Here is a 26411-nt window from a genome sequence, read left to right as displayed (position 1 = left end):
ATGGATGTTGTGAACAATGAACTGCAGGTTTCCATGCCAGGCTCCCCTGGTGCTGCCAAACCCAGCCCACCATGAAGTCCAGGAGGGTGTGTATGGCCCATGAGGACAGGGTTTGTGCTGGCAGTGCCCCCTCCCATGGCTTGTATTCCTGCTCTCATTTACACCTGACAGCTCTCAAAAGCAGATCTAGGACATGTTCCATGTTTGAAACACACAAAAACAATTAATTTTTTGCAAAAACATATTCTACTTCCATTCTAACAGTGAGAGTCATAGCAAGAGCTGTGTGTCTTGTACTGGAGGGAGGCTGGACACATGGGAGGAATAACCTGACAGAGCATTAGCACCTGGGGCACTTAACAAACCACACAATCAGCACCAGAGTCATCCTCAAAACTGTGATCTCGGCCACCCCTACCAGATCACAGAACTGATAAAAGATAGATGGTTCTGATTTGCATTTTCCATCTGAATTTTGATCTTCGTGATTTGCTTGGCTTGTGTTTTCAAGTGTTTCTCTGTGACCACTAGAGTGTAGAGAAATGTAAGGATTTTTGAAAATGGCATTTCTCCCAAGGCAGGTGGAGCTGCAGCTCCATGAAAATCTTCCAGAACAATTCCAGCCCACCAGTGCCTCCCACGTTACCCTTTTGCCCCACTATTCCCATGGCCTGTTGCTTATGTGGTGGTGTGTACTGTGTCTAGGCACAGAAAATGTGCATAACCTTGAAACCCTGCAGATGTGCTCCTCTGGTAGAGCTGCACAGGGGACTTTGGGACTGTAGCTTTTGGGGGGTTACAAGTTGAGACCGCCTGACCTTTGCTTTTCCTGCAAGGCTTTGGGAGGTGTGGGGTAGGTTTCTGTTGGATTCTGGGGAAGGCAAAGATTTCTGTGGTCTTTGGCTGGATTGCAAATCCTGGGGTACTGAAGTGTGACCTAATAATTTAGGACTCAGGGAAGGATTGTATTTAAATAAACTATCATGGTTTGAACATTCTACAACTATTAATTTTTAAAATTTATACAAATCCAGGGAGGTTCGTGGCATGTTACACACCGTACCTAGAAACAGCTGAGCTGGGCTTACATGAGATGGATTTTATTCTGCAAAGACATCATCTCCTGTGAGCACAATAGAGCTAGTACTTCTCTTATAAATAGTGAATGTTTTATAATTGCATGCAGTCCTAAAGCTGGTTCCTATTACGGAGAGTCACAGAGGTTTTGGGGGGCGGGTTTGTGGGTTGTTGTTCTTTCCCAGAACAATGTCCAATCAGCTTCTTTGGCAGCGTATTAACCATGGCTGAAATATGTGCCCGTGTGAAAATGTTACGGTCTGATGAGCAACTTCACTTTTGTGTCACTTTCTTGCTTTGAAATAAGAGGTTCTGGGTCAGGAGCTGCCCATTTGATCCCTCGTCTGTCTCCAAGCAGAGTTTATACATCAGTACTTTTTATACCAGTCTTTCAAATCCATGTGATAGAAACAGTGTGGTCGCTGCAGGTCAAAGGAGCCGATTTAATGAAGTCTCATGTGCCCTCAACAAGCAATTTTGTCACTTCCTGCTGAACTACTGAGCTGTCTCCACTTAGGGAGATTGACCATCCCTGGACATCATGGGTGTTCAGGATTGTTCAAGTTGTGTTACAGCTTTTTTGCTTTTCCTTTGGCTCAGGTGAACTGTGTGACGAGGTGATTAACCACTGTGTTCCTGATCTAAATCCCTGCCAACATGAGTCCAAATGTGTTTCCCTGGACAAAGGAACCAGGTAAGAGTGTATATGTGTGTTGGTATCTACACACTGGGCACATCCTTCCATTGGCTTGGCTGAGGTTGTGCTGACAGTGAGTTTGGAGCAAAAATGACCAAAATTAACATAAATGATGCAAGACTATATACACTTCAGTCCGTGCCACATTTTAGCTTCCACGCATCCATACATACTTTTCTAGCTTTCTGTGGTTTACTTGAAAATAATGGATGTGCCCGCAGAGCAGAGAAATTATTCTGGAATAGAGCATGGCAATAGGAGAATTTATGGAACAGTCACTGCAAAATACCTTATCCTGCATCAGGAACTAAGGGCAGTTTCCTTATGTGTTCCTTAGGGCACTTATAAATTCAAGCAGCATAACTGGAGCCTTAACAGATCTGAAGCTGGATGGCTCCCACTCAGGAGCCACCTTTTCCATTGGCCTTGCTTGGCTCATCTGGGGTTTGGTGAAGTCTGTGTTTACATTTTCCTATTGGGAATGACATTGACTGTTTCACAGGGGTGAAATAAAGCCTCGTGTTTTGGACAGCAGTAAAGTACCTGGAGGTTAGGGCTTGGGGAGTTGTGAGAGGTGCACAGTGGCAGCATTCCTCACTTGTCTGAAGGGGAACTTACAGAGCAATTGAGCAAATAGAGACAGTCAGTTGAAAAGTCAAGCTCTGTGAAAAGCTTGTCAGGAAAAGATCTTTGGAGAAAAATCCTCAGTGCAGAGGGAGCTGCTCTCTGCACCTTTCCCTAAGGCTGTTTTCACAACCACAGTGCAGCTCTGGATGCTCACTGATTCCCTCCGGGGGTTCTGTCCAGCACACCCAGGAGAGGGAAGGTAGAAGACTTTGTTCTTCCTGCTAACTTGGGGTCAGATTGTGTCCTGTGAAACAACCAGCATGTCAGAACAGTGTAAACTGACACACAGGACATTTCAGGAGAGGTAAAAGGAAATGAACCAAAATTTTAGAGAGGGTGGCTATCTCAAGGGCAGCTGACTCTCTGGTAGACAGGCAGGCGGTACAACACAAGCCTTTCTTTTGGGCAAAAAGCCTCCAGACAGAAATGTGTCCAAATCTTGAGGAAGATGAAGCTATTAAATGATTAGGATGGCTCCTGAACTGATGTGTAGGGATTGGATAGGGAGGTGTGTGCCAGTGCATGAGCAGTCCCTGACATTCTTTCCAGGTTTTGTTCCCACTTAATCCATCATTTAGTCAATCCAGTACCTTTGGTTAATTCAGTAGCTACATCATGTTACGAGGTGAAGGCTTGTACCTCAAATTGCCTTCTGTTGCTAGAGCATGAAGGGGTGGAGACAGCTGTGGCCCTGAATGGTTTTCCTCTTGCTGGAAGCATTGTCATACCTGCCACCCAAACAATTTGAGTAAATAAGATACTTTTTCTCACATGCTTGCAAGAAAAGTGTTCTTCACAGTAGGGTCACTAAGCCTTGAGGGGAGTTTAAATAACTGCCTTTCAGTATTTTTCTACTACTGTTTGTTGTGTTATTCTTACCCCTATTCTTAGAATGCTACAGAAAAATCCATTATTTCTCTACTCCTTCTGTCCCATTTTGTTTTCAAGCAGCCAGACTTGAGAGGTGAAGGCGCCTTGAACGTAGAGGTGTCCAAGTATTGCTATTTCTTTCATCCTTTAGTGGTACCAAACCATTCAGAAATGAGCCCTCAGTGGTTGTGCAGTGCTGTGTCGATGCTGCTGGGGCTCACTGAAAACAGCAGCCTCTGGTCCTGTGATCCCTGATCCCCCGAGCAGCCTGATCTGATGGTGCAGGTAATGCTGCCTGCAGGAGGAGTCAGGCTGCTGTCTGTCCCCTGTCTGCTTCCAGAGGCAGGGAGTGTTAATAGCAGGGCTCAGGCTTGTCCCTGAGCTGTTTGTGCCCTGGGCATGTGAGTAGGACACACCAGTGGGGGAGAGCACAGCACCAGTCAGTCTGTCTGTCCTGCCCTCAGCTCTAGTCAGTCTCCAGCTCTGCAGAGGGAAGAAAAGATGACAAAGACAGGAAAAAAATAGGAAGCCAAGTTATTTATTGACCTGGGGAGGGAAATTCCATTCTGGCCCTGCGATAGAAGCCATGATTCACGGCTTTAATACAACAGACATTGAGTGCATGCAGATGCAAATCCCCTCAGATAGGCCAACAATTTAAATACCACTGGACATGTTTTTAGGCTCTCTGTGATACTGGGAATGTTGCCATCACTGCAAGGCTGTAACAGAAAACAAGATTTCAACTGCAGTGGTGTCAGATGGTCACTGGGAAATGAGATAACTATCTACTCTCTTATCAGGATCTGAACATGAAGGCTTCTTTGCCACCTTCTTTATTACATCAGAGTTTTACTGATTGACACTCAGTCCCTTGCTGGCACTGTGTGGGACTGTGGGATAAGGATGGAGTTACCATGCCCTGGTGGGACACACCTTGGGTTTTTTGGAGGAGTCTGGATGAAGAACTCATGGGGTTGAATTTCTCACCTCCTATACTTCAGGCAGGCATTTTCTGGTAGCTTCAGCCTAGATGTGACACACCAAGAGCTCAAAGAAAATGGACCCAAAAGGAATTCCATGCTTCTAAAGCCAAGCTTGGAAGAAAACTGGACTGTTTCAGTGTGTCTTTGGCTGCACAGAGCTCTTTGCTTTTGGAGTTGAATTTGCAGGTGGCTTTCCTCCTTTCCAGCCTCCACAACTTCAGTGTGCTGTTACTATGTAGAAGAAGAGTAGCTTTCTGTATGCCAGAAAACAAAGCAAAAAAACATCCTTTAACACAATGAAATTACTTACAAAAAAATAACTTCAAGAAAGAAGCATGTTTTTCCATTCACTGTATTGATGTTGGAGCATGATATAAATATACTTTATTATTCTAAAGCTTGGAATTATTACCTGACAGCTTAAAATGCTGATTTAATGCAGCCCTGCAGAGAAAAGTGGTGGTTCTGTCATTACTGAGATAGCCAATACACATCATAAAATTGATGCATGGCAGCCCTGAATAAGGAACTGCACATTGTTCATTATTACATCACTTTATATTAGGACTGCAGGGATCAATAAAAACCAACAGGATTAAATGCTGCCAATTCCCCTCACAAAGTCTTTTGATTGACACTATTTCCTTGCAGGTGTGTCTGCAATGCTGCCAGAAAATGTTGCCCATTTCTTAGGGTTTGAGGAAGGAACACTTTTTGCTTTTTGCTCTTTGCTCTCTTTTGTCATCTCCATTATGTTAATCACAGTATTCCCCAAGTCACCAAGGTGTAAAGAAGCACTTCACACATGCAGAGCTGGGACATCGACCCTCCTGTGGCTGCAGAGGCTCATGATGGGGCCTCACCTGGAGGGAGGGTGGGGTGTCTGCCTGCACCTAGCCCTGCCCATGGACAGCGGCAGATGAACAGGCTTTGCCCAATTTCCTCCTGGTTTAGCCAGTCATGAGCCACGCTCTGAAAGGGAGACTGGAGCTCACATTCTCTGTGCCTGAGCTGGGCAGCTGCTGTCACCCGTGGCAGCCACTCCCTGGCCCTTGGCACTCCCAGGGCACTGCTGCACTCTGGAGAGTGTCACCCAGCTCACTGCCTCGCTTGGAAGCAGCCAGGAGCCACGTGCTGTCACTCGGAACAACAGTCAGCACAGTGACTGCTGCCTGGAAAGTGGAAATGGTTTCTCCTCATCACTTCATTCCCGTGTGTCCAGTTCCTCTGAAGAGGTTTTCTACAAGGTGCCTCCTCCTGCATTTACCCCACCAGGAGGAGTCGGCCAGCTGCGTGGATTGATGGGGCAGTAGTCTCTCCCCTGATGCCACATCCTCAACTTTATAATGTCTCTCCTCTTCCAGCTCTCAGTGACAAGCACGCTGGGTCCAACCACAGGCTCTAGCAAGAGCACAGACCTCTCTTTTATGGCTGAAATTAGCTGTAGCTCTTCCCTTGATTTGGTTGAAGTGGTATGCCTTTTGTTTTCCAGATGTGCAACAACATCCAGCTGGGAGGAGTAAAATGTGTTTTATGGACTAAAGAGTGTTCATGACTAAACATTGTCTACACTATAGATTCAAAAAAAGGCTGCTCAGCAACCCCAAAAGATCTGATCCAAGTCAGAGACTTTGGGATGCATTTTCTATTGTCAGGTTATAAACTTCTGCAAGACTTACAAATAGAAATGCTGATGCAGCCTTCATACAGCAAACTTGAGAATGGTGTAAAATAAAACCAACAGGCAGTGTCTGCAGGTTTGGGTACATCCCACCATACTCCTATGAACGGCGTCACCCCACAGCAGCAGGCACAGTGACACCACGGCAAAGGACAGGCTGCAAAGACAACTTTCCATTGTTGCAGCAGCATTTTGCCTTGCAAATGAATGGAAAGCAGGTGCTAGTCTCAAAACTTGGTCTTTCTCTTTAAGTTTGCTGAGTTTTATGGCTGGCTTGCAGATTGCTTCCATTTGGAAGGCAGACCCTTCCTGTGCTCCGTGTAGCTGCACAGGGCCAGCCTCAGACACCCAGCAGTGTGCAGGCACTGGAAAAATCATAGTCTGGGGTATCAGAGCCACTGGCCTTGCAGAATATTGCCCCTTGAGTCTGTAAGATTAGGGAAGGCATTGTCATCTTTAGCACAGCTGGGAGTCTACCAGGTGCTCACCCTTCTCCACAGGCTTGGCTGAGGAGAAGCTGTAGTATGGTGGTGCTTTGCTCGACTTGAATTTCAGCAGGTTGTAGAGCCTCAAGTGCAGCCAGCCAGGAGGGACCAGAGCCTTTCTCATGGCAGGAACTGTGCCTGATGCTGCCAGGAACAATTGCTAACATCTCCCCACCCCAAATCCAAGAGGTGCTAGGCTGCCTGTGTGAGCTGCTGTTGTGAATGTTGAAACGAGCCATTAACAAGGATGTTCCTGCGTTTCAGATGCGAGTGCTTGCCGGGTTACAGCGGCAAGCACTGCGAAGTGGATGATGACGACTGTGTGGGCCACAAGTGCCGGCACGGAGCCGCCTGCGTGGATGCGGTCAATGGCTACACCTGCGTGTGCCCGCAGGGCTTCAGGTACGGCCGGGACTGCGGGCCGGGGCCGGGCTGCTCTCTGGAATCGCTCTCATCCTCATCAGCCTCTCACACAGCACTGATCTGTCATCCCCATGTGAACGGCTGCCTCAAGCCCTGTCCCTGCAGGAGGTTTTAACAAGTTAACTGGACCCAGGGGGCAGGCGATTCTTGCTTGGAAAGCAGCGATTTTGGGGCAGTGCTGTGTCAGTGTGCCTGCCCCAGCCATCCCTGCTAACGCACTCAGCACACCACCTAATACACTCACATAAGTTATATGGAGATAAACCCTGCGTGTGCAGAGTGAGCAAAGGATAATAAAATTGCATTTACGAACCCTCAGAACTGGCTGCAAGAAAAACATGAGTCTGAAGATTTTGTGGCAGTGTCTCTGTGCCTCTTGGACGAGCTCAGTATGATTCAGGCTGTAAATTTCCAGTCTCTCATTCTGACAGCTGCCAATATATCTGACTCCTGGAAATCTCTCTGTCTGTCAAAGACAAGTATGCTCCTCAAAATGGATTCACTAATCATTGCCTGAGGCTGGATACTGGCTTCCTTCCAGCTAAACCTTTTCTGTGTTTGAAATACACACACGAGACAAAGAAGGAGTACCTGAAAAGATCAGTCTTGACAAAGCAGAAATTGCATGAACACCTATAAATCATTTTCTCTGCTTTGTATCTGCAACTGTTTTCATTCTTCTTGCTTTCATCCTTGCTGGTTTGGGGTTTTTTTTCTTCCCTCTCAACACACATTTCTGTTGCAAAGTAGACAGCCTTCCTGAATAGGCATTGATATATAACATGATGTCAGCCCATGGTTTCACAGAATCAGACTGGTTATTTACAAGGTATCAGATATCCTCTGCATTTCAAATTCATACCCTTCTCTCCATGTTTCACTCTCTGCTTCAGTCCATTTTATGGCCTTAGGGATCTTGCAGATTGGTGACTGGTAAGGCTAACGTGACTGTGGGATTGTAAATCCTCAGTGTTATCTAATTGTTAGAGCTGAGAAATGGGATTGCAAAGCCATGTCTGGAGTCAAGGGTAACTCGAGCCTGTCATCAGATGGGACTGACTGGGACACTTTTGCTGCAGGTCCCCTGATTTTTAAGGCCTGTCAGCACTAGGCAGTGATGAATGTGAGGGTTTTTTTCTGGGAAAGCAGAGTCACAGTGTTTGGCAGAGATGTTCTGAGTTGACACGGCTGGGTGGAGCAGCAGGGGTAGGTGAGAGGCTGGTCTGGTCCCACACCAGGGGCATCAAGAGCAGAACCTGGAACAGTCCAGTCTTCTCTCTTGATCAAATGAGGGGGTCTCATTCCACTTAAAGTCCTCCAAGTAGGGGAAGCATCTTTCTACACAAAGCTCCAAAACTCAACTACCAGCTTAGACAGCACTTCATAGCCCAAGGCAGCCATGGGCAAGCAGAGTAATCCCACTGCCTGTCAACATCCCAGCCAGGATTAACTTGAGTTCTCCTGTTAGCTTTCTTTTGTTTCCACTAGTCCATGCCACTTCCCTAAATTTCCTGTGCAAGATGCAAGGAAGACAAGGGTCTTTGGGGAAAAAAACCTCACACTGAGCACTACCACACTCCTGCTGCCAAGGCAGACAGCAAGCTGTAGCCCCATGTGTTCTCCATGCAGAATAGTCCCTGATCTTGTTTGATTTCAGGATTAAAATTCTGCTAACAAAATATGATCTCATTATTCTTCCCATGACTCAAGCCTTTTGTAGTTTAAAGGCCTGCTGGCTGCTCTGAAGGGGGTTCTGAGGTTTGGGGTTTTTCCTGTTAAGATTACAAATGCAAATATGGTGATTGACAGAGTTCAGCCTTCTGATGTTCAGGGTTACAGACTCTCCTGTCCTCACAGCTGCCTTGGGCACGGTGATGTGTGGCAAGGAGATAGCTCTGCAAATGTTTGAAGGCTGCAAGTGTTGATGAAAAGGAGAGAACACAAGGGGTGGTCTGACAAAGGTAACTAGGAGATGTAAGATGATGATTAATAAAGTTTTTTGGCTAAGTATTAGGAATCATTTCCCAGCAGTGAGTTTGCAGAGTGCCCTCCCAATTATCCTGAGCTTATGCTGTTGTAATAAACGCACAGACCTATAATGATTTTATGGTTGTCACTGTGCTGTGTGTCAAAGCCATTTGGAGCCATACATTAGAAAGATGTTAAAACTTACATCCTCACATGGCTGAACAAATGGCACTTGGGTAATTCTGAACAATGCAGGTAGGGCCTCGTGCACAGTGAGGCTCTCACGACAGCCCCAAAAATCAATAGTGCAACCATGCTCACACTCTCCTATCTCATAATTTCCCATTCACTGGTCAGGTGTAGTTGAGCTCCTTGCAGCACCTTTCCTTGGCCCTCATCAGCTTCTCCCAGCCACATAATATGCTTTCCTCCTAAAAATTTTTCAGTGTTTTCTTCCCAAAATAACAGTCATTTGCCCCCTGCAGATGAAAACATTTTAGAGAATTTGTGAGCCCCGCTGAATAAACCCCAAGTTCTCAAAGCTTCCCTCCAGCAATCAGCCTCACAGTAGTGTTGCCTGATAAATGCTGCTCTGGTGGGGAAGCACACATTAAGCTGCAGAGCCTGATGGAAGCACTGCTCCTCTGTGGTGCAGATGCTTCCGAGCTCTCCACTGGGACAGATTGCTGCAAGGAACTTGCAGTGATTATTTAAATAAATGAGATCCTACCAGGCAGAATGGACTTGGCCAAGCTATGCAAGTCAGGCTGTGTTCCACATTCCACTGCTGGGGAAATAAATCCTATTAATTATTTCTAAATATACACTTTAAAAAAAAAATTAAATTAAAAAAGAAAGGGCCTTGACAGACACTGTTGCTAATGTAATTTCTAGGTGCCAGTATCAGGAGAGCTGCCCTGGTAAAGCCACGCACCAGAGGGGTTTCACAGCAGGCAGGGGTGTGCAGGAGCCCTACCAGGAGCTTGGGGAATCTTTCAGAGCAGCACTAAGCACAGACTCTCTGGCTTCTTCCAACATTTGCTTTCTGTTAGTGGAGGCTGTTGCGGGTCACACGGATTTTTTATTATTATTAACATCCACAAAATTAGAATTATACACACTGACTTTTCCTTCTGTTTTCTGCTTGCTGCCGAAGACAAAACAACAACAGGCACTAGGTAGAACGAAGCTCACAGGCTGGGTTAGCAGTGCTCTTCTGCTGGTACCTCTGGAAAGGGGTTCCCTTGTTTGCCACTTACAACAGCAGAGTAGACTCAAATCACAGATCTAGGATGGGGAAATCTCAGGTTTGGGCTTAAATGGCTCACAGATTTCACTGGGAACCTCTGCAGGGCACAGTATGGGTGGCAGCTGCTTCAGCCAGGCTGCAGTGCCTTGCAGAGCTGAAGAACCAGTGCAAAGGGCAGTACAGGCTGCTTTCAGTGCCTGCACTGGCTCGTTCACAGCCAGCACGGGGATTCCTGCCAGCACTCAGCTGTGCTGCTTTCACACGGGGCACCAGGCACACGGTGGCTGAACCTCAGAGTCGCTACTCCAAAGCAGAATGGCAGCACCTGAAAGAAAATGCAACAACGGCGGTAACTGAGGCTGCTTTGCCTTCCCTTTGCCTCTGCAGTGGGCTGTTCTGCGAGACCCCCCCGCCGATGGTGCTGCTGCAGACGAGCCCCTGCGACAACTACGAGTGCCAGAACGGCGCCCAGTGCATCGTGGTGCAGCACGAGCCCGTGTGCCGCTGCCTCGCCGGCTTCGCGGGCCAGCGCTGCGAGAAGCTCATCACCGTCAACTTCGTGGGCAAGGACTCCTACGTGGAGCTGCCCTCAGCCAAAATCCGCCCGCAGGCAAACATCTCCCTCCAGGTTTGTCACGAGCTCCTCTGAGCAGCAATACCTGTAACGTGCTTGCATCTCGTGCTGACAGAACAGGGGCTGCTGGCCAAAATCTTGGGAAAATCAGTCAGCTTGTGAGCCACTTGTCTGCTCTAAAGTCATTGAAATGGGAAAGAGCAAGTAAGGCACCACTGTACCTTTGTGGGCAAACCTCCTGCCTCCAGAATCTTTCCACTCTCATTCCCAGACTGGCAACACAACCAGGGATGATCCAGGAATCCTCCCTCTCTTCCTACTGATTCACACCATTGTGTTTCATCCTGCACAACCTGGTGTTTCATGTCAGGATGCTTCTTAAAACAGGCTGCTCTGGATGGCCTCTCCAGACAATATTTTGCATATTCAGCAGACAAAAGGCCTGGGATTTTGTTAGTGGCCTCAGGTTCGGAAAACAATTGAAAACTGGTCCTCATGTGAAATGGGAAGCTGACCTTTGTGGGTGAGCCCACCCAAGGGCACCAAGACCTTTTTGCGCCTCCTGGCTCTTGCTCTCATTGCTGCTCATGTATATGATGTATTAAAGTATATTTGAATTGCATAGATGATTTTGGTTTGATTTTAAATATAGGTTTATTTCTTTTTTTAATCATTCTCAAGCAACCTGACATGGTTATGAATGTTTCACAGGTAGCCACGGACAAGGACAATGGCATCTTATTGTACAAAGGAGACAATGATCCTTTGGCTCTGGAGTTGTACCAAGGACATGTGAGGCTCATCTATGACACCCTGAACTCCCCACCTACCACAGTGTACAGGTAAGTGGCTAAGCTCTGCCAAGACAGTTGATTTCCAAAACAGATGGAGGAGAGGTAGGATTTTTCTAAGCAAAGTGCATTGGAGAAAAACCTTTTATTTTACTTTGAGTTATCTCTTTTATGCATATAATTAGATAAGAAAGTTAGGATAAAGACTTAGCTAGAGGCTGCATGGGTAAAAATTGATATTTATTGGCAATACCAGTGATGCTGTGTCCTCCTGTAATTGTAGAAAAATGCATTTTCTAATCTGCTGTAAAGATTCCGTTTCTGGGGAATTTTGTCCTTGAAATAGCTCCAATTAATCAGCTTCTTTGTTGATAGCTAGCATTAAGTGACTGTACCAAGACAGAACAGTGAATGTGCAACTGCAGGGTTAGACTGCTTTGAATAGAAGGAGAAGGGCTGAACTCCTCTACAGGGAGAATATTTTTAAGGACTTTCTTGCCTGTATCAGTAGTAGTAACTACACAAACCATGAAAAAGCACAAATGGCAAAGGTAAATGGTAGGGTAATTTTACCTTCTAACACTTGGCTTTTGAGGATATGAAATCCACAGGTTTTATTCATTAGTCACAAGAAAGAAAAGCAAATGTACAGGTGAAATCCATGCATGGAGACATCTCTGTAAGAAGGAGGGATGTGCTGCCTTGTCATCCACAGTTCCTGCAGCATCCCTCTGCCCTGGTTGTTATTTTCAAGCCCTGTTGCTGCAGTTTGTTCTGAGCACAGATGCAGTTGTGACCACACAGAGCATTTTGGGCTCAGCACAGACTCCTGGCATTGTGTGTGCAGCAGAGCTGCAATCCCCAGCCCACCTCACGCTATAGGGAAGAGCATCCTGCTAGAGCAAGGGACAGGATGGATGTCACCACGCATCACCCACCTTGTACTTTTCTCAGAAAGTTTTCTCAGCACTTGCTAACACTGGAGTCTCCCAGGAAATTTTCTTTAGTAGAATGGTGACATTTTTAAGAAAATGAAAACATTCTTTCTGTAGTAAAGCAAACTGGGTAATACCAATGCAGACATGTTCCCAAGAAGAGCACTGGTTTGTCCCCTGTAGGAATGAAGGAAGTTTGCTCATGGTTTTCACCAGCTGGATGGATAGGTGTGAAAAATGTCTCTGTGTGTGGTGGCTGATCCTAGTTGATCAGCTTCTAGAGCAAAGCTGAAGTTGTTAAACAGTTTTATGCCGCTAATTAGAACAGAGGAAAGCTCGTTATGTGTGTGGGCAGCAGAGGGGTGACAGGTCCATGTGGATGTTTGCTGGCCATGGTCACAGCACAGCAGACTGGGGACAGGAGCTGCTGCCACCACCACAACAACGGAAGCTCCATGGATCCGCTGCCTTCTGGCAGAGCTGCCAGGGGTGGCCAGTGTGGTGTCCTCGTTATCCCCATGCCCTTCACATGGATCAAGGAGGAGGTCTCCATTCACACTGACACCTCATTACCATAAGATTAATGGCCCGTTCACTACATTTTGTATGCCGTGATCTGTTGAGATGGGAAGGAAGCTGCTTAATACGATGCCCTTTCTGAAATGTCACTCTAATCTTTTATTAGTTTAAGGAGTGGAGCAAAATGGGATTAGCATGGAGCTTGATGGGAAAAGATTAGTTTGATTGAGAAAAACTGCAGCTAAAGAATGTCAGAAAGGGGCTCTAAATAGATTTAAAGACTTGTTTTCCTTAAAGGCTGAAGAAGGAGCAGGAAAACCTGCTTCTCCCCTAACAAACATAGGATTTAAGGGTAGAAGGCATAAGTGGATCTGGTTTGACCCCTGTATATCCTGTTTGACTTTTAGCTAAGGCATGAGCTCTGTTTGGCTAAGACATGACTTCCAGCTTGGCACAGAGTTTTGACAGGAAAACACCAAATAACAGAAAATCCCCCATTTCCTTTAGTAGCTTGGAGAATGGTCAATTATTTCCATTATCCAGGCATCGACTATAATTTCTAAGTTCTGTCACTAATACCTTCTGGATTGTTTGGAGGCTTCCTCAAGGGAAATTAAAGTCTATTTATACCTGGTCCTGGCTCCCATGAGTTTATCTGGGCTTTTATTTGTGTTTTCTGCTAACCTGCATTTTGATGAGATGAATGGCTGGTTCAGTGTGATGCATTTTATCTCAGCCTGAAGAATCTGGGAAACTCTTTTCTGCAACTTCTACAATTTTCATTTGTCATTTAAAACAAGGTTGCTGGGAGAACCTGCAATATCCAGATCTTGGCTTCACCATTGGTAAAAGAGTTTGCCTTCCCTATTGCCTCCTCCCTGTTGTCTTGTGTAGATGCCTCATTTCTGTTTCAGTCTCAGTAAAAGTGGACTGTTTGCCTTTGCAGAGCTCTGTTGAAAGACTATTAGATTAATCTTCACAGGCAGTATCATGTGCTGCTCCCCTCCAAAGCAGTCCACTTTTTGGACTAGATGAGCAGGGCTTTGGCTCTTGCTTTTCCCCAGAAGAGTCTGCCAGAAGAGGAGGAGGCCTTAAAATGCTGCCTGGTGGGAGCTGTGCCAGCTACAGCTGCAGGAAATCTGTCACTGACCTGGTCCTGGGCTGTAACTGAGATGTTTTGCTGGCTATTTCAGGTACTCCCAGGATGGGATGTGGGAAGTCATTGGCAAGCCACATGATCTGTAATTCCTCATCAGAGTCTCCATGATAAGATTTATTAATAGTACTTGAGAACAGTAAAATTAGCAAAGTACTTGGCTAATACAGGTAATATCCTGCAGGGATGAGATAAAAGCTGTTGTTTGGGAAGCCAGCAGTGAGTAAGGCAAACTCAGTGGTATTTTTCCATAGTATTCTGCAAGGATGGAGCACACCATGTGTTCCAGTGCCAGGCTGTCCCCAGCCCCGTAGGACAAAGCTGGGGGAAGGTTTGCACCAGACAAACCTTCTTGAGGGGGTGCTCTCAGCTTGCTGTGAATTCTGAGAGTGGCTTTGCTGCAGAGCTGTGGCAGGGGATGCAGGGCAGGGATGTGCCACAGGAGTGGATTGCAGGAAGGAGATGTTAATTTTAACTCCTCTGGGAAGGCAGGTTGTCCCCAGCTACCAGAGGGGAGCTGTTCCTGTGTTCCAGTTGCTCCTCTGAGCAGATTGAACCAGAACTGCTGTGCAAAGTCAGTCTGGAAAAGCCCAAGATAACTGGCTGTACATTCAGGTTTGCTTTACATGTGTTTGTCCCTGTGGTATGTTTGGACAGAAAGGTTAAAGTTGACATTGGGCTTCTCTTTCATTCTAGTCAGGTAAAGGTCAGCACATGTCCAATGGAAACAACTACCTAAAATCCACTGTCATCTATCACCAAGTTAGAGAGAAATACAAGTTAATCCATGAATATAATACAATGCAATGACAGAACTCACCCTTTAAAAGAAAATCTGACTGGTCTTTTACTGGAACCTGTCACTCGTGAGCTGCAGAAGAATGGTTTCCTGGACGTCATTGTAAAGCTCTTACAGAAGATCCATTTTTGAAGTAGGATTCCTAGCTGTTGTTTCTTTTATTCTATACGTGGACAAATGAGAACAGAAATATTTTTCTGAGTGCTTTATTACCCTCCTGGTTTCTGTACTGCTGAGAGTTACTCTTCCATGCCATGACAGTACTTGGTGCCACACCAACAGTGAGTTCTTAAAATGAAATAAATCTTTTACACAGATGCCATACCTTAATTTAAAGATGCCAACTGGTAAGGAACATGCTGCTTTTATTCGCCACCACAATCCAATTGTTAAAAGTTTGAATTAACAAGGAGCAGTTAATCCCACAGTTGCAGCATTCAGCCATTGACACTGGTATCTGTTTATTCTATAGGGAGAGCTCTTATTTTCAGTCATTTTTCCCACATCTGTTCCTTGAGCCAGAGATAAGACCTTACTTGTAAACTTTTCTCTGATAGATTTTATGCTGCCATACAGTCATATTGATTTGGATGCTGAAATAATCCCTCCTAATAGGAATAGAAAACAGAACTTTGACACAAACTGCTGATGTAATTCCCTCCAGAGTTCCCAGATTGCCATGTTGCATACAGACTGTCATATCTGGTAAAGAGCAAGATGCAGGCGTCATTGGTGTAAAATCATATGTTTTCATGCAGGGTTCCTGACAGCAGTGAAAAAGGAGGCAGTTAGGAGAAGATAAGAATGAATTATATTTGTCTTTCTGTAGAGACTACACCCAAATTACATTATAATTCCTTTTAAAAGTATCCTTGCATAATGTGCTTTCAAAAATGCTACATCATTAAAAATATTCCTTGTAGATTGTATCATGCAGTTCTCATGGTCTGGCTGACTCTCTCGTAGCATAGATGGATGTTCTTGTGGTTAAAGCAAAAGGCCTGAAATAAGGGAGCTTACATTCCTACTGTATCTGTTTCAGATGTGATGACTGCAAGATGACAAATTAAATCTGGCTCCCCGTGCACACTAAAAAGTAGAGAAATGCATGAAAAATAGAAAAGGTGTTTCAGAAATGTGCTGCAGGTCTCCAGAGGGTGAGGTTCCTCCTCCCCTCTCCCTGCAGGCTGCAGAGCAGCAGAAGGTTCTTACCCTGGTGGCATCTGCGAACTTCCTGTGCCCTTCCACTCCCTCGGGCTCTGCCCACGGCACTGGAGCCCACGAGCTGCTGGCATTTGGTGTACAGCACTGTCCTGGCCATGCCACTGCTGAATGGATGTGCTGCTCCTCAAGGACTCTGGTCCTGTACTCAAATTTCTGCTGGCGCTGAGGTTGAACAGTGGCTGTGGTGGTGGAAGAACATCCACACCTTTGAAAGAGACCGAAGATGGGTTTTAGTGCCATTGTCTCTTTAGCTGCATTTGCTTATCTGCAGAAAAGTCTGGGAAGCTTCACCATTAATTCTCTGCCTCCTGGGGAGAATGTGCTGGAGGAGTGAGAGCATTAATTATTCTTAGGATCATTATTAGAGCTTGTCAAACTCAGTTTTTGGCAAAAGCATCTTTGCAGAGTGCACTGCATGACTGGTCCTTTTCTTCCTAATACCTTCACAGTCTGCAGCCTGTGCTGTGCCCATCCCTGGTGAGATGCCTGTTTGATACTCTGGATGGGCTCTAAATAGACTGTTTTTCAGACATTTCTGTGAGACATCACTGAGCTCTTTACAATTCTGCATATTTGCAATTCATTTTATTCTCTCTGTCGCATACTCTTATTTTTTCAGGTACTCCTTAGGGATTCTGCATCAAATATAATGAAAGAAACTGACATTAGTCTCTGACCTGCACAGGAAAAATTGTAAAATTTGAATGTACTTATACATCTTGCATGAGCCAAGGCAAAGGACAGCTGAGTTATTTTTTTACCTTTATAAAGGGCTCTGGTGTACTTAAATGGGAGAAAAATGGCAAGTGTGTGAGTTCTTGTCACGCAACAAACACTGCATTTCCCTAGTTTTTCCTGGATTTTTGTGTAGTAGGACAGTGAAAATGTAAGGTCAAGACCTTAAAATATCATTTAACTTTTATCATTAGGTTCAGAATCAAATATTTGCTTTCATGAAATGCAGAAACATTTTCCTGCTGTGCTGAAGCTTAAGAAGGGTAAAGTTTTGTCCTTCAGGCTGCCGGAGGACTTAGCAGGCAAAATCTTGTTAAGCTGAATTAATTTTTTTTCTTTGTAAATCTCTCCAGTATCTCTTGCAAGAATGACAGTTTCTCATCTCCTCTCTCTCTGCCTGCACCCAGCTCATTCTCTTCGGTGCAGTGTCTGAGTACCCAGAAGCTGCAGACCCACACTTCATGTCTCACACATGTATAGGGTGTTTCAGAGTGAACTGTTTTACCACAAGAAGGCAAAACCTTTCACAAAGTGAGCCAGTGCTGGCCTGTCTGTGTACCAGGCACAGGCAGTTAGGAATGGGTCATCTAAAGCCACTTGTCCTGTGGTAACGACAAAAATAGAAGTTCCATTCTCTGAGTCCCAGGTCACCTTATTCTGGGGCCAAAATCTGGAGCTGTGGGTGTGAGTTGTACTCAGGCATCCCCTGTCAGCAGAGGCCAGACTGGGGAAAGGTGTGTAAATGTTTTAAAAGGTATTTTCCTGCTACACCACAGGTCACTGGTCCAGTAGTACATTGCCAAAGTTGGTTAATACTGATTGCATCAGAGGAAGGCTGAAGTGTTTTCATACTAGACAGAGATAGAATAAACCTAATCACAGTCAAAATGACTTTCTAAACTTCCTGTGCACTAATGACTGGCTCATGTCTTGAATTGTGAGGTTTTTGCCTTACAACAACATGTAGCAAGCTAATATGTTTATTTTTTCCTGCCTGTAAATTTCTTGTGAACATGGTGGGTAACACAAAGTTTAGATGTGTACCATGTGTGATAGATTCATATCCCATCTATCCCAAGCACCAGGCTCTGGATCCAATCGATGCAGCCTCTGTTGGAAGCAGCACATGCAGACCTGGAGCTGAGGGAGATTGTGGAGGTGCAGGATGGGTCTGTGCACAGTTATTTCAGTGCTTCTTCTCAGTATGGAAATGGGACCCACAGCTTGGTGTTTGCCAGCACACCCCAGGGCTGGGGCGAAAGGTGGTCATGGCAGCTGCTCTTGTGGCTGTCAAACAGCAATGGGTTTGGTCATTTGGAAGGAGAGGATCCAACTATAGGTATGTTACTATAGAGGAGGGGGAAGCAGTTTCTAAACAGACACTGCTTTTATTTTCTTGGGGCTTAGCCTCCAATTTCAGGTTGTTCTCTGTCAGTCTGACTGGGTGCCCTGTTAACTGTACTCTGTAGTGGCCCTGCTCCCTGCTGCTAACTGGCAGATACTTTCATATTTTCCAGAGCTGAGAAAGAGATAGATGGTGTAAAGTATTGCCTGATGCAACAACTCTGTGAAGGCACCTGGTGGATTTTCTCATGAGAACCAAGGCAGAGCTGTTACGCTAGAAAGTGACCCCATGCACCCTGCTCTGTTCCAAGCCCTGGTGGGGCCAGGGGCTGTGTCACAGCCTGTCCTGGTGTGTGACACACAGCTGTACTCATACAGTGCTGGGCAGGACATGGCACTTGGGCTGCCACCACCCTGCTGCTGTGCCAGGGTCTGCCTTCCCCTCTGCTTTTTGCAGTGTCATTTTTACAAGGATACCAGATTTCACACCAACCCAACAGCACCACAGAATCTCTGACTGGTTTTTGGACTCTGTATTTCATGGGTTTGTTATCTTGTCTGATGCCTGTCACAGTGAGGACGCTGGGATGCAGTAGCTCGTGACACCACCGTGTGCAGTGACGAGCCAACGCATCCTGGTGGAGAGGGTGGGCAGGAGCAACGCTCTGATCTCTCACTCAGGAGAGGCCTTGGACTTGGCAGAATGCATTTCAGCTGTTTTTACTGCCATTGCACTTGCTTTAACAGATCCTCAGCAGAATGAGGTATCCAGCTCTGCTGGTGTGAGTGCAGGAGACAGCAGCTTCTGCTCCCAGCAGCTTCTGCTCCCAGCAGCGGGGCTGGCAGGAGGTGTGGGACCTCACCCCGGTCAGGGACACTGTGAGAATTCACTGCAAGCAAGCAATGTTTGCCCTGGCCGGGAGTCTGACCCTTTTATGAATCATCTGGGGAAAGGAGTCAGGATTGTGTTAATTGCATGTTGCAGGGGTGTAAAAAAGGTCCTTGCTTTTCCCGCAGAATGTGTGTAATACAATGACTTTCACTGCTGGCAGGGGTGCTGCAGGAATTGAATTATGACTGGAAATTAGATATGCATAGCCTGGCCAAACGATCATTAAGGGAGATATGGTAATCAGCTGCCAGTGTTCAAGGGCTGTAAACACCAAGAAGAGAAAGATGGTTTATTTGGGTGGTCTACAAAGTTGTAAGTTAGGAGAAAAGGTATAAAACCAAGCATATTAAAATGGAGGTATCAAGGAAAAATCTCTTAATGTCAAGTACTCTCAGCCTAAAAGACCTAACACTCAAGTCATGTAAAACAGGATTGAACATAACAAAAGAGTATATTTCAAGCTGAAAATGAACTTGAGTGCTTTAATATTCCTTTCACCTTTTATTTCCCTAGTCCTGTGTTTCATTAGCATTTTTCATACTTTTTTCTCAACATGTGGTTTTTATTCAGCTCCTGAAGACGATAGTGCTTGAAGTGATGTGTTATTGTGGAGGTAGCATAAACACCACTCCAGTTATGATTTTGCCTTTGTTGCCATGGAGAAGTTTAAATCTATTTTAGGCCAAGGACTGATTATAGCTGGAACTAAGGGTAGGAGGTAAGTGTAGCTTGGAAAGGTGAAAACCCATCAGTGCTGACCCCCGCAGTCAGCCTGGCACAGTGTGAGTTTCACAGCTCCCAAACTGCTGACATCTCAGCTCAGTTCCCTGCAGCTCTCACCTTGAGTTTTTGATTTTGGTACCTCTTCTCTGGTGCTTGCTCCTCCATGTGCTGTAAGCTCCTTAAGCTCTTTTGGATGTGTATTTTTGTTTATTCCCTTCTCCTTTGAATGTTCATAAAGATTATCTAAGGTCAGTGTTCCCCATGGCCTTCACCCCCCAGTCTCTTACCATCCTTGTGTTTCCTTTGTTTTGTGTGTCAAATGAGGCATGTCCCCATTAAGACAGAGGTCAGGAAAATCTGGAGACTGTAGCTAATGAATTAATGTTCTCATTTGCATAATTGATGGTTATATATCTCCACAGTGACACGATTTGCTGTGATACTTAAAGCTATTTTTGTTTTTGACTCCTCTGCCCTGCTGTTCTCTGCTGTCTACAATAAAGGTATATTACTAGTCAGTGAAAAAAAAAATTGACCCCAAAGCCCAAATTTTACAAGTTCCAATTGAATGCTTTAATCCTTTAATGCATTTCTGTTCACTGGCATATTTATAGTGGCTCAGCTCTAAATCTCTCATGGGTATTAGAGCAGGGGGAGTTAGTGTTTAAAACATCTGTGTGTGCTTGGGGCTGGAGTAGAGCAGAATGAAAATATATAGGAGGGAGAAGAGAAATAGGTGAAAAATGAGAGTGGAAATCAGCTCTTTCCTATATTCCCTGGGGTTTTATGTTTAATACACATCCCTTTCCCTTCATTTCTTTGTGTTCTGGAGTCTAAGCTCCAAGCAGAGGCCGTGTGTGCAGTGCCCTGTGCAATGGGTCCATTGGCTCACCTTGCTGGAGTTGCTCTGACAGGAGAGGCCAGCTCCCTCCCACGGGAAATTTTAATGTCTCTTCCACAGAACCCTCCCTAGTGGCCTCCCTTCCCTGTGAGGGCAGCTTCGAGGGAGCAGAAGGTGCTGGACCTAGGGCCTTGGAAGATGGGGTCTCCTCACATCCCAGCATTTTCCTCTTTTTTTGGCCAAATTTGACCAGATGCCATGGCCAGGGCTCTGTGAGGGTAACCTCAGTGAGAGCAATGTACTGGACTGTGTGAGGCATGTAAAGTGGGCTTTGAAAAGATGAGTGTGAAGGAGAAGAGAAAGGGGAGGGATGCTGCAGAGACCGAGCACAGTGGGGGAAATGCCTGAGCAGGTGGGTCCTCACCAGCTGCCGAGCACAACCCACAGCACCAGTGCCTGGGTCCTGAGGAGTCTTTTCAAGTTATGGGAAACTTCCGATTCCTTTTGCTACTTACTTTTTAGCAAGTTTAATTATTAAATTCCTGGAGATCCTTGCTTACATTTCAACTGTTTAATCGTAATTCCTCCCTTTTTTCAACAAGGATATGTAGGAAACTATACAATATCCAACGGTGGTGGCACAAAACGCTGCGGTTGTAAGTCAGCTAAAATTTCCTGACTGCATTAATGGCTTGGAAAGATCCCAGGAGCAGCGCATGGTTTGTTAGCGCCCCGGGAAAGGCAGCTGGTGCGGCTCCAGCGGCCCTTCGGCTCTTCCTGCCGCACCTTTCGGCTGTCCCTCGCTGTGCTCACACGGGCTGATTTGGTTTCACCGCGACGCGGGGCAGCCGAGGCGGAGCGGGGCCGGGAGCGGGGCCGGGAGCGGGGCCGGGAGCGGGGTCGGGAGCGGGGCCGGGAGCGGGGCCGGGAGCGGGGCCGGAGCGGGGTCGGGAGCGGGGCCGGGAGCGGGACCGGAGCGGGGTCGGGAGCGGGGCTGGGGCTGTCCCCGCTCGGCTCGGCGGTGCCACGGCGCCCTCTGCTGCCCGCCCGCGCCGCTGCACCGCGCTCCCGGCCCGCATTCCCGGCTCTAGCTCGGCCCGTATCCCTCATTCCCGGCCCGTATCCCTCATTCCCGGCCCGTATCCCGCCGCGTTCGGAGCCGGCTGCCCGATGCGGGGTGGCCAGACGAACCCCGTAAATCCCGACCCGAGGCGGGTATCTCCACCCCGCGGGCGGTTCCAGAAGGAAGAGCCCTGTAAGAGCACCTGATCCCCGGTGAGAATTCAATTAAGGTTTTAATAAAACCCTTCGGAACGGGTCTGGCAGGGCCCCCGTGCAGAGCGGAACGCAGCAGCGTGCGCTGCTCAGCGCCTGTGGCCGCCTGCCCTTCATCCCCGGCCAAGCCACTGTCTCCAGCTGTCTCCGAAGATTGCCGGGGCTCCTAAAGGCCCGGCTACAGAGGAGGCTCTGAGGAGAGTTCGTGCAGCATTACTCTCACCACTGGTCTCTCCCCCACGGTTGTCTCCATCTCAAAATCCTAAAGCGTCTGAATGCCTTTCCGTCAGCAGCAGCAGTAAGTGCTCTCACACAAGTATCTGCTGGCTGGGGATTTCCTGTCATCCAGGCTGTCCACATTCAGCTTTTCTATCATAACTCTGTGTCTTCTCAAACAGCAAATGAGTGCTTCGCCTGTTCTAACTTTATCTGCTTTACAGAACTGCAGTGTTGGGTGATGTCTGTGAGTTACTTTGTTTCTCAAAGTTCAGGCACAGATTATTTAATTCTGAGTTAAAAAGTGAAAGAATCAGAATGGAGTAATATTCATCCATGTGTACTTGCAGACTGGGACTTCTCACTCCCTTTCCAACAAAAATACCAGCTCTGGGTGTGCTGAAAGGTATGAGCACCATGTGGGGCAGTTGCTTCCATCCCCAGGAGTCACAGACTTTTGTTTGCCTGCTAGTGAAGGCATAATCTGGAAAAAGCACACCCTGTGGAGGGTAGGTGATGAATGCCTGTGAAATCCTGGCTCAGGGAAGAGCCAGCCCTGCCAGATGTGACAAACAGCCATAGCTTGGCCTTCTGCAGATAACCATGTGGTCTGTATGTTAGCTTCAGCTATTGATCCCGCTGGGGAAGGGCTCCCTGCCCTACAGCCATCCATCCCAGCTCCACAGTGCTCAGCTCTCACAGCCCGTGGGGTTTGGCTCCACTTCTCCCTTTCACTGGCACTTCTGCACAGACTAACAATTACACAATGTGTATTTCCATTTATCTCGCACCTTTCAGCTGGAAGTCCAAGTACTTCCCCCATGGGAATCAGGCACTGCAGAGAGCAGGGAGATAAGCAGGGAGCACAGAGGGATCACCCAGTCGGCATTGCCGCAGCACAGCTGTTCCTCATAACACAGCAGACACTTAGCAGAATTCCAGAGTATCTAAACACGAAGTTTGGACCAGCTGGTTTCAAACTTAGTTGAGTTGCCAATCCACAAAGTGCTGTGCTCGAGGTGTGGCCCTGATGCAGTGCACCACGGTGCAGTGAGGACAGGCTTGCCCTTCCCAGGGGCACTGGCTCAGCCCCTTTGGCAGTGAGTCCAGCACATATCCTCTGCTTCTCATCCCAGCCCACACAACTCACTGCCCTTGCCAGGGCCCTGATATAACTGCTCTGATCCACAGTGTCTACTGGACCAACTGCATCTGCATTTTTGTGCAATGGCAAGCCTTTATGTTTTCTCTTTAAAACACTTTGAACAGTACCATCAGCTCCAGGTTCTTGAGTTCTCCCCAGGGCTCTCTTGAACCATCTTGAACATGGGCAGCAGCCACAGCCCAGTGCTTCCCTGCAGGTCAGGAATGAGTGATTAAGCCAGCAGAGCTTTTCTGGGAGCTTTTCTGCGGCAGAACTTACTCATTTATTTAAAGCCACACCATAAAGGTGCTCATACACTGCTGTCTGTCACCTTATGATCTGTGTAACCTTACATGAACTTTTAAAGGCCTGTGTGTTCGTGATTCATCCCAAAAACCTGTGGGGAGAGCAGCACTGCAGAGGCACGTTAGCTCCAGTCTGGAACAGCGGTGTGCACTTCTCAAACAGCACATCCCCAGAAATGCCTGCAGTGCTGACTTGCTGCCTGACATCACTCAAGTATAATTGGTTATGTCAGCTCTACCATAAAACACTATAAAAATGAAACTTCTTCCAGCAACAACTGAATTCCAGTAATCTCCAAGGCATGTAATTTGTTTCTGAAGTCGAGGTCCTGTTTCCTTGCTGCAATAGCCTTACACATGAGTTCTGCACGACTGGGCACTAAAGATGGGCAGCATGTCATCTAGGTTGAGAGGTGGTCACATCTAAAAGGTGATTCACCCTTAGAGATGAGTGTGTCTCTTCCTCTGCACTGGCAGTGAAGAAAGTGTGGGTAAATGGCTCAGAGACATTGACCTTGCAACTTTACCGATCACCTGAAAGGAATCTGACCTGTGCATTTGTAACTTACTGTGAGAGGATGCTGAGCTTATGGGCCTTTTGAATGAGCAGAAACCCAGTCTGTGGTGTGCACCACGTGTGCAGCAATCCCAAATCCAGGCTGGTGTCCTAGCAGTATCTCAGGATGCCCAAAGCTGGTGTGTCCTGTCTTTACCCACACGTAACAGCACCCTCAGCCTGAAGGAGGAATCTGGAAAAGGGTGCTCACAGACAACACTGTGCATGTGGGCAGTTTGCAGAGCCCACAGGCTGATTCTGAACTAGCCACTACTGTTATCAGATTCTTCTTATGCCTGGTGTCTGAGTGCACATGGAACAGATACTGTGCCTTTTAACTACACCTACAGCAGTGGAAAAGTCCCATCAGATCTATAACTACCCCCCTGGTTTGAAACCCTCTTTGCTCAAGAGCAGGTAATCCCACCCTTGCCCCTCCCTGCTTTCAGGAGTGTATGAAGCCATCAGGTTGTTTTAGAGAATTTCACCATGCAGCATAAAGCTTTGAGAGCTGGAGCTGCCCTGAAAATAAAAAATGATAGCATGATGCAAATGGAATGATATCACTGCACCTTTTAATGTCTGGGGGACTGAACAGGAGGTGAAGATTGTTTGAGGTGCAGACTAGGAGGTTGCTTCAGGCTTCATGCATCTGAAAAATCAGTGTTAAAAACAAAGCAATAAATACACACTAACACCTTGTCTGCTCAGATGGCTTCCTGCTCTCTGCCCCACCACCCCACAATTCCTACTGTTTTATCCTCAAGCCTCAATCTACACCTTAACATTTCCCAAAGAGGAGTAGCAATTTGTAATTTTCCCTTGTGTTTGGGTAGGACTGTCTGATATTGAACAAAGCACCCTGTTCATTTATAAGCCAAAACCTCCTGAATTCCTTCTCTGGCTTTAAGAACCTCAGCCTGTCCTTATTGCTTGGTACCTAGTTCCAAGACACTTCTGCTGTGACGAGATGCTGGTTTCAGAGGTGTCTCACCCCAAACTGCAATCTCTCCTGACCCCTGTGAGATAATTTGAGTTTACCCATACAAGAAGAAATTCCTTCAGTGATCCAGCCTGCAGCACGAGCACCAAGCAGTGTGACAGCGGGCAGCAAGCTGTGGCTGAGACCACAGAATGGGATTTTTTGGTAGTTTTGTCACCAAAGCCAGTGCGCCATGTAGCTCCACACTTGCTTTTCTGCCCTGGTAAAAATAGCTAGAGTGGCTGCTCACCTGATTAGCTGCCCTCTGAAGTGTTCCACGTGTGTGGGTACTGCCTGCACAGGATCAGCTGTGTGTCAGTCTGTACCTCCCCGCTGGAGGAAATGCTGAGAACACAGTGACTGCAAACTCCAGAGCACTCCAGAGTTCTGCTACTCAAGGTGTACTGCCAGGATGTCACAGAAGCAGAGGCTGTTCCTTGTTCATCTTCTAATTCTTTTTTTTTTCCCCTCTTACTTTCTAGTGTGGAAACAGTTAATGATGGGCAGTTTCACAGTGTGGAACTTGTGATGTTGAACCAAACTCTGAACCTGGTGGTGGACAAGGGGGCTCCCAAGAGCCTGGGAAAGCTCCAGAAACAGTCTTCTGTCAGCCTCAACACACCCCTCTACATTGGAGGTACTGTGAATTGCTCTGGAGGTTTTAATGTGTCTTATCAGAAGCAAATCATCTTCCATCCTACGGAGAGGGCTCTCACACAGCCACTGCAGGAACAGCCCATAGGCATTTCAGAAGCTTCCAGAACTGGCTGGCACCAAGGTGTTCATGGCTGAAGTGGAAGTATCAGTGGGAGTACCACAAATTGTCGGATGGCAAAAAAGCAAATCAGTAGTCAGTAGGTTAAAATATACCATAACTGAGCAGTATTTCTGCTGGGAGTTTTATAGAGGTCTAAAAACTGGGGGGGGAAGAGGTGTGTGATTAAGAAATATATTAACACACAAGCTAAGAACACCTTGGTTATTGCAAACTGAAGCCACAGTTTTAGACAGATATTAGAATTGACTAAACCTCAGTTAAGACGTTTTTTCACATTGAGTACTGAATCTGGGGGTAAGAAGAGGCCTAATGGGGTGGGGAACAATGCCCAGAATAATGACTATACCACTGATTAGGTGTCTGGTTACAAGAGACAGAACAAAGGCTGGTCTCTGCCCAATGGATTGTTTTTGCCAGAATCCCCTTAGTTCTATTCTGGACTGAATGTTGAAATCTCTCTTTCAGTGACACTGAGTTCTTGAATTTTTAGTCAGCCTATTCCAAATGCAAAAATCAGCAGAATGGTAACAGACTCACAAAGTCTTTGGGCTTTTTCTAA

The 26411-nt window shown here is 46.6% G+C and overlaps 1 protein-coding gene across 1 annotated transcript in view; it reads left to right on the top strand.

Annotated features, from left to right (window-relative positions):
• SLIT3 (slit guidance ligand 3) overlaps window positions 1-26411 on the top strand; it is a gene marked incomplete at both ends in the record, with an annotated part of 466119 nt that overhangs the window by 434230 nt on the left and 5478 nt on the right. Inside the window, 5 exons of the mRNA XM_082291121.1 lie at window positions 1678-1771; window positions 6688-6825; window positions 10451-10691; window positions 11349-11479; window positions 25557-25711. Of these exons, the coding sequence (XP_082147247.1) occupies window positions 1678-1771; window positions 6688-6825; window positions 10451-10691; window positions 11349-11479; window positions 25557-25711 (759 nt within the window). The remainder of the gene's footprint in view (window positions 1-1677; window positions 1772-6687; window positions 6826-10450; window positions 10692-11348; window positions 11480-25556; window positions 25712-26411) is intronic.

This window comes from Coloeus monedula (assembly GCF_965178545.1).
Source record: "Coloeus monedula genome assembly, chromosome: 15".
NCBI lineage: Eukaryota > Metazoa > Chordata > Aves > Passeriformes > Corvidae > Coloeus > Coloeus monedula.
This window is presented reverse-complemented; position numbering and strand designations above follow the sequence as displayed.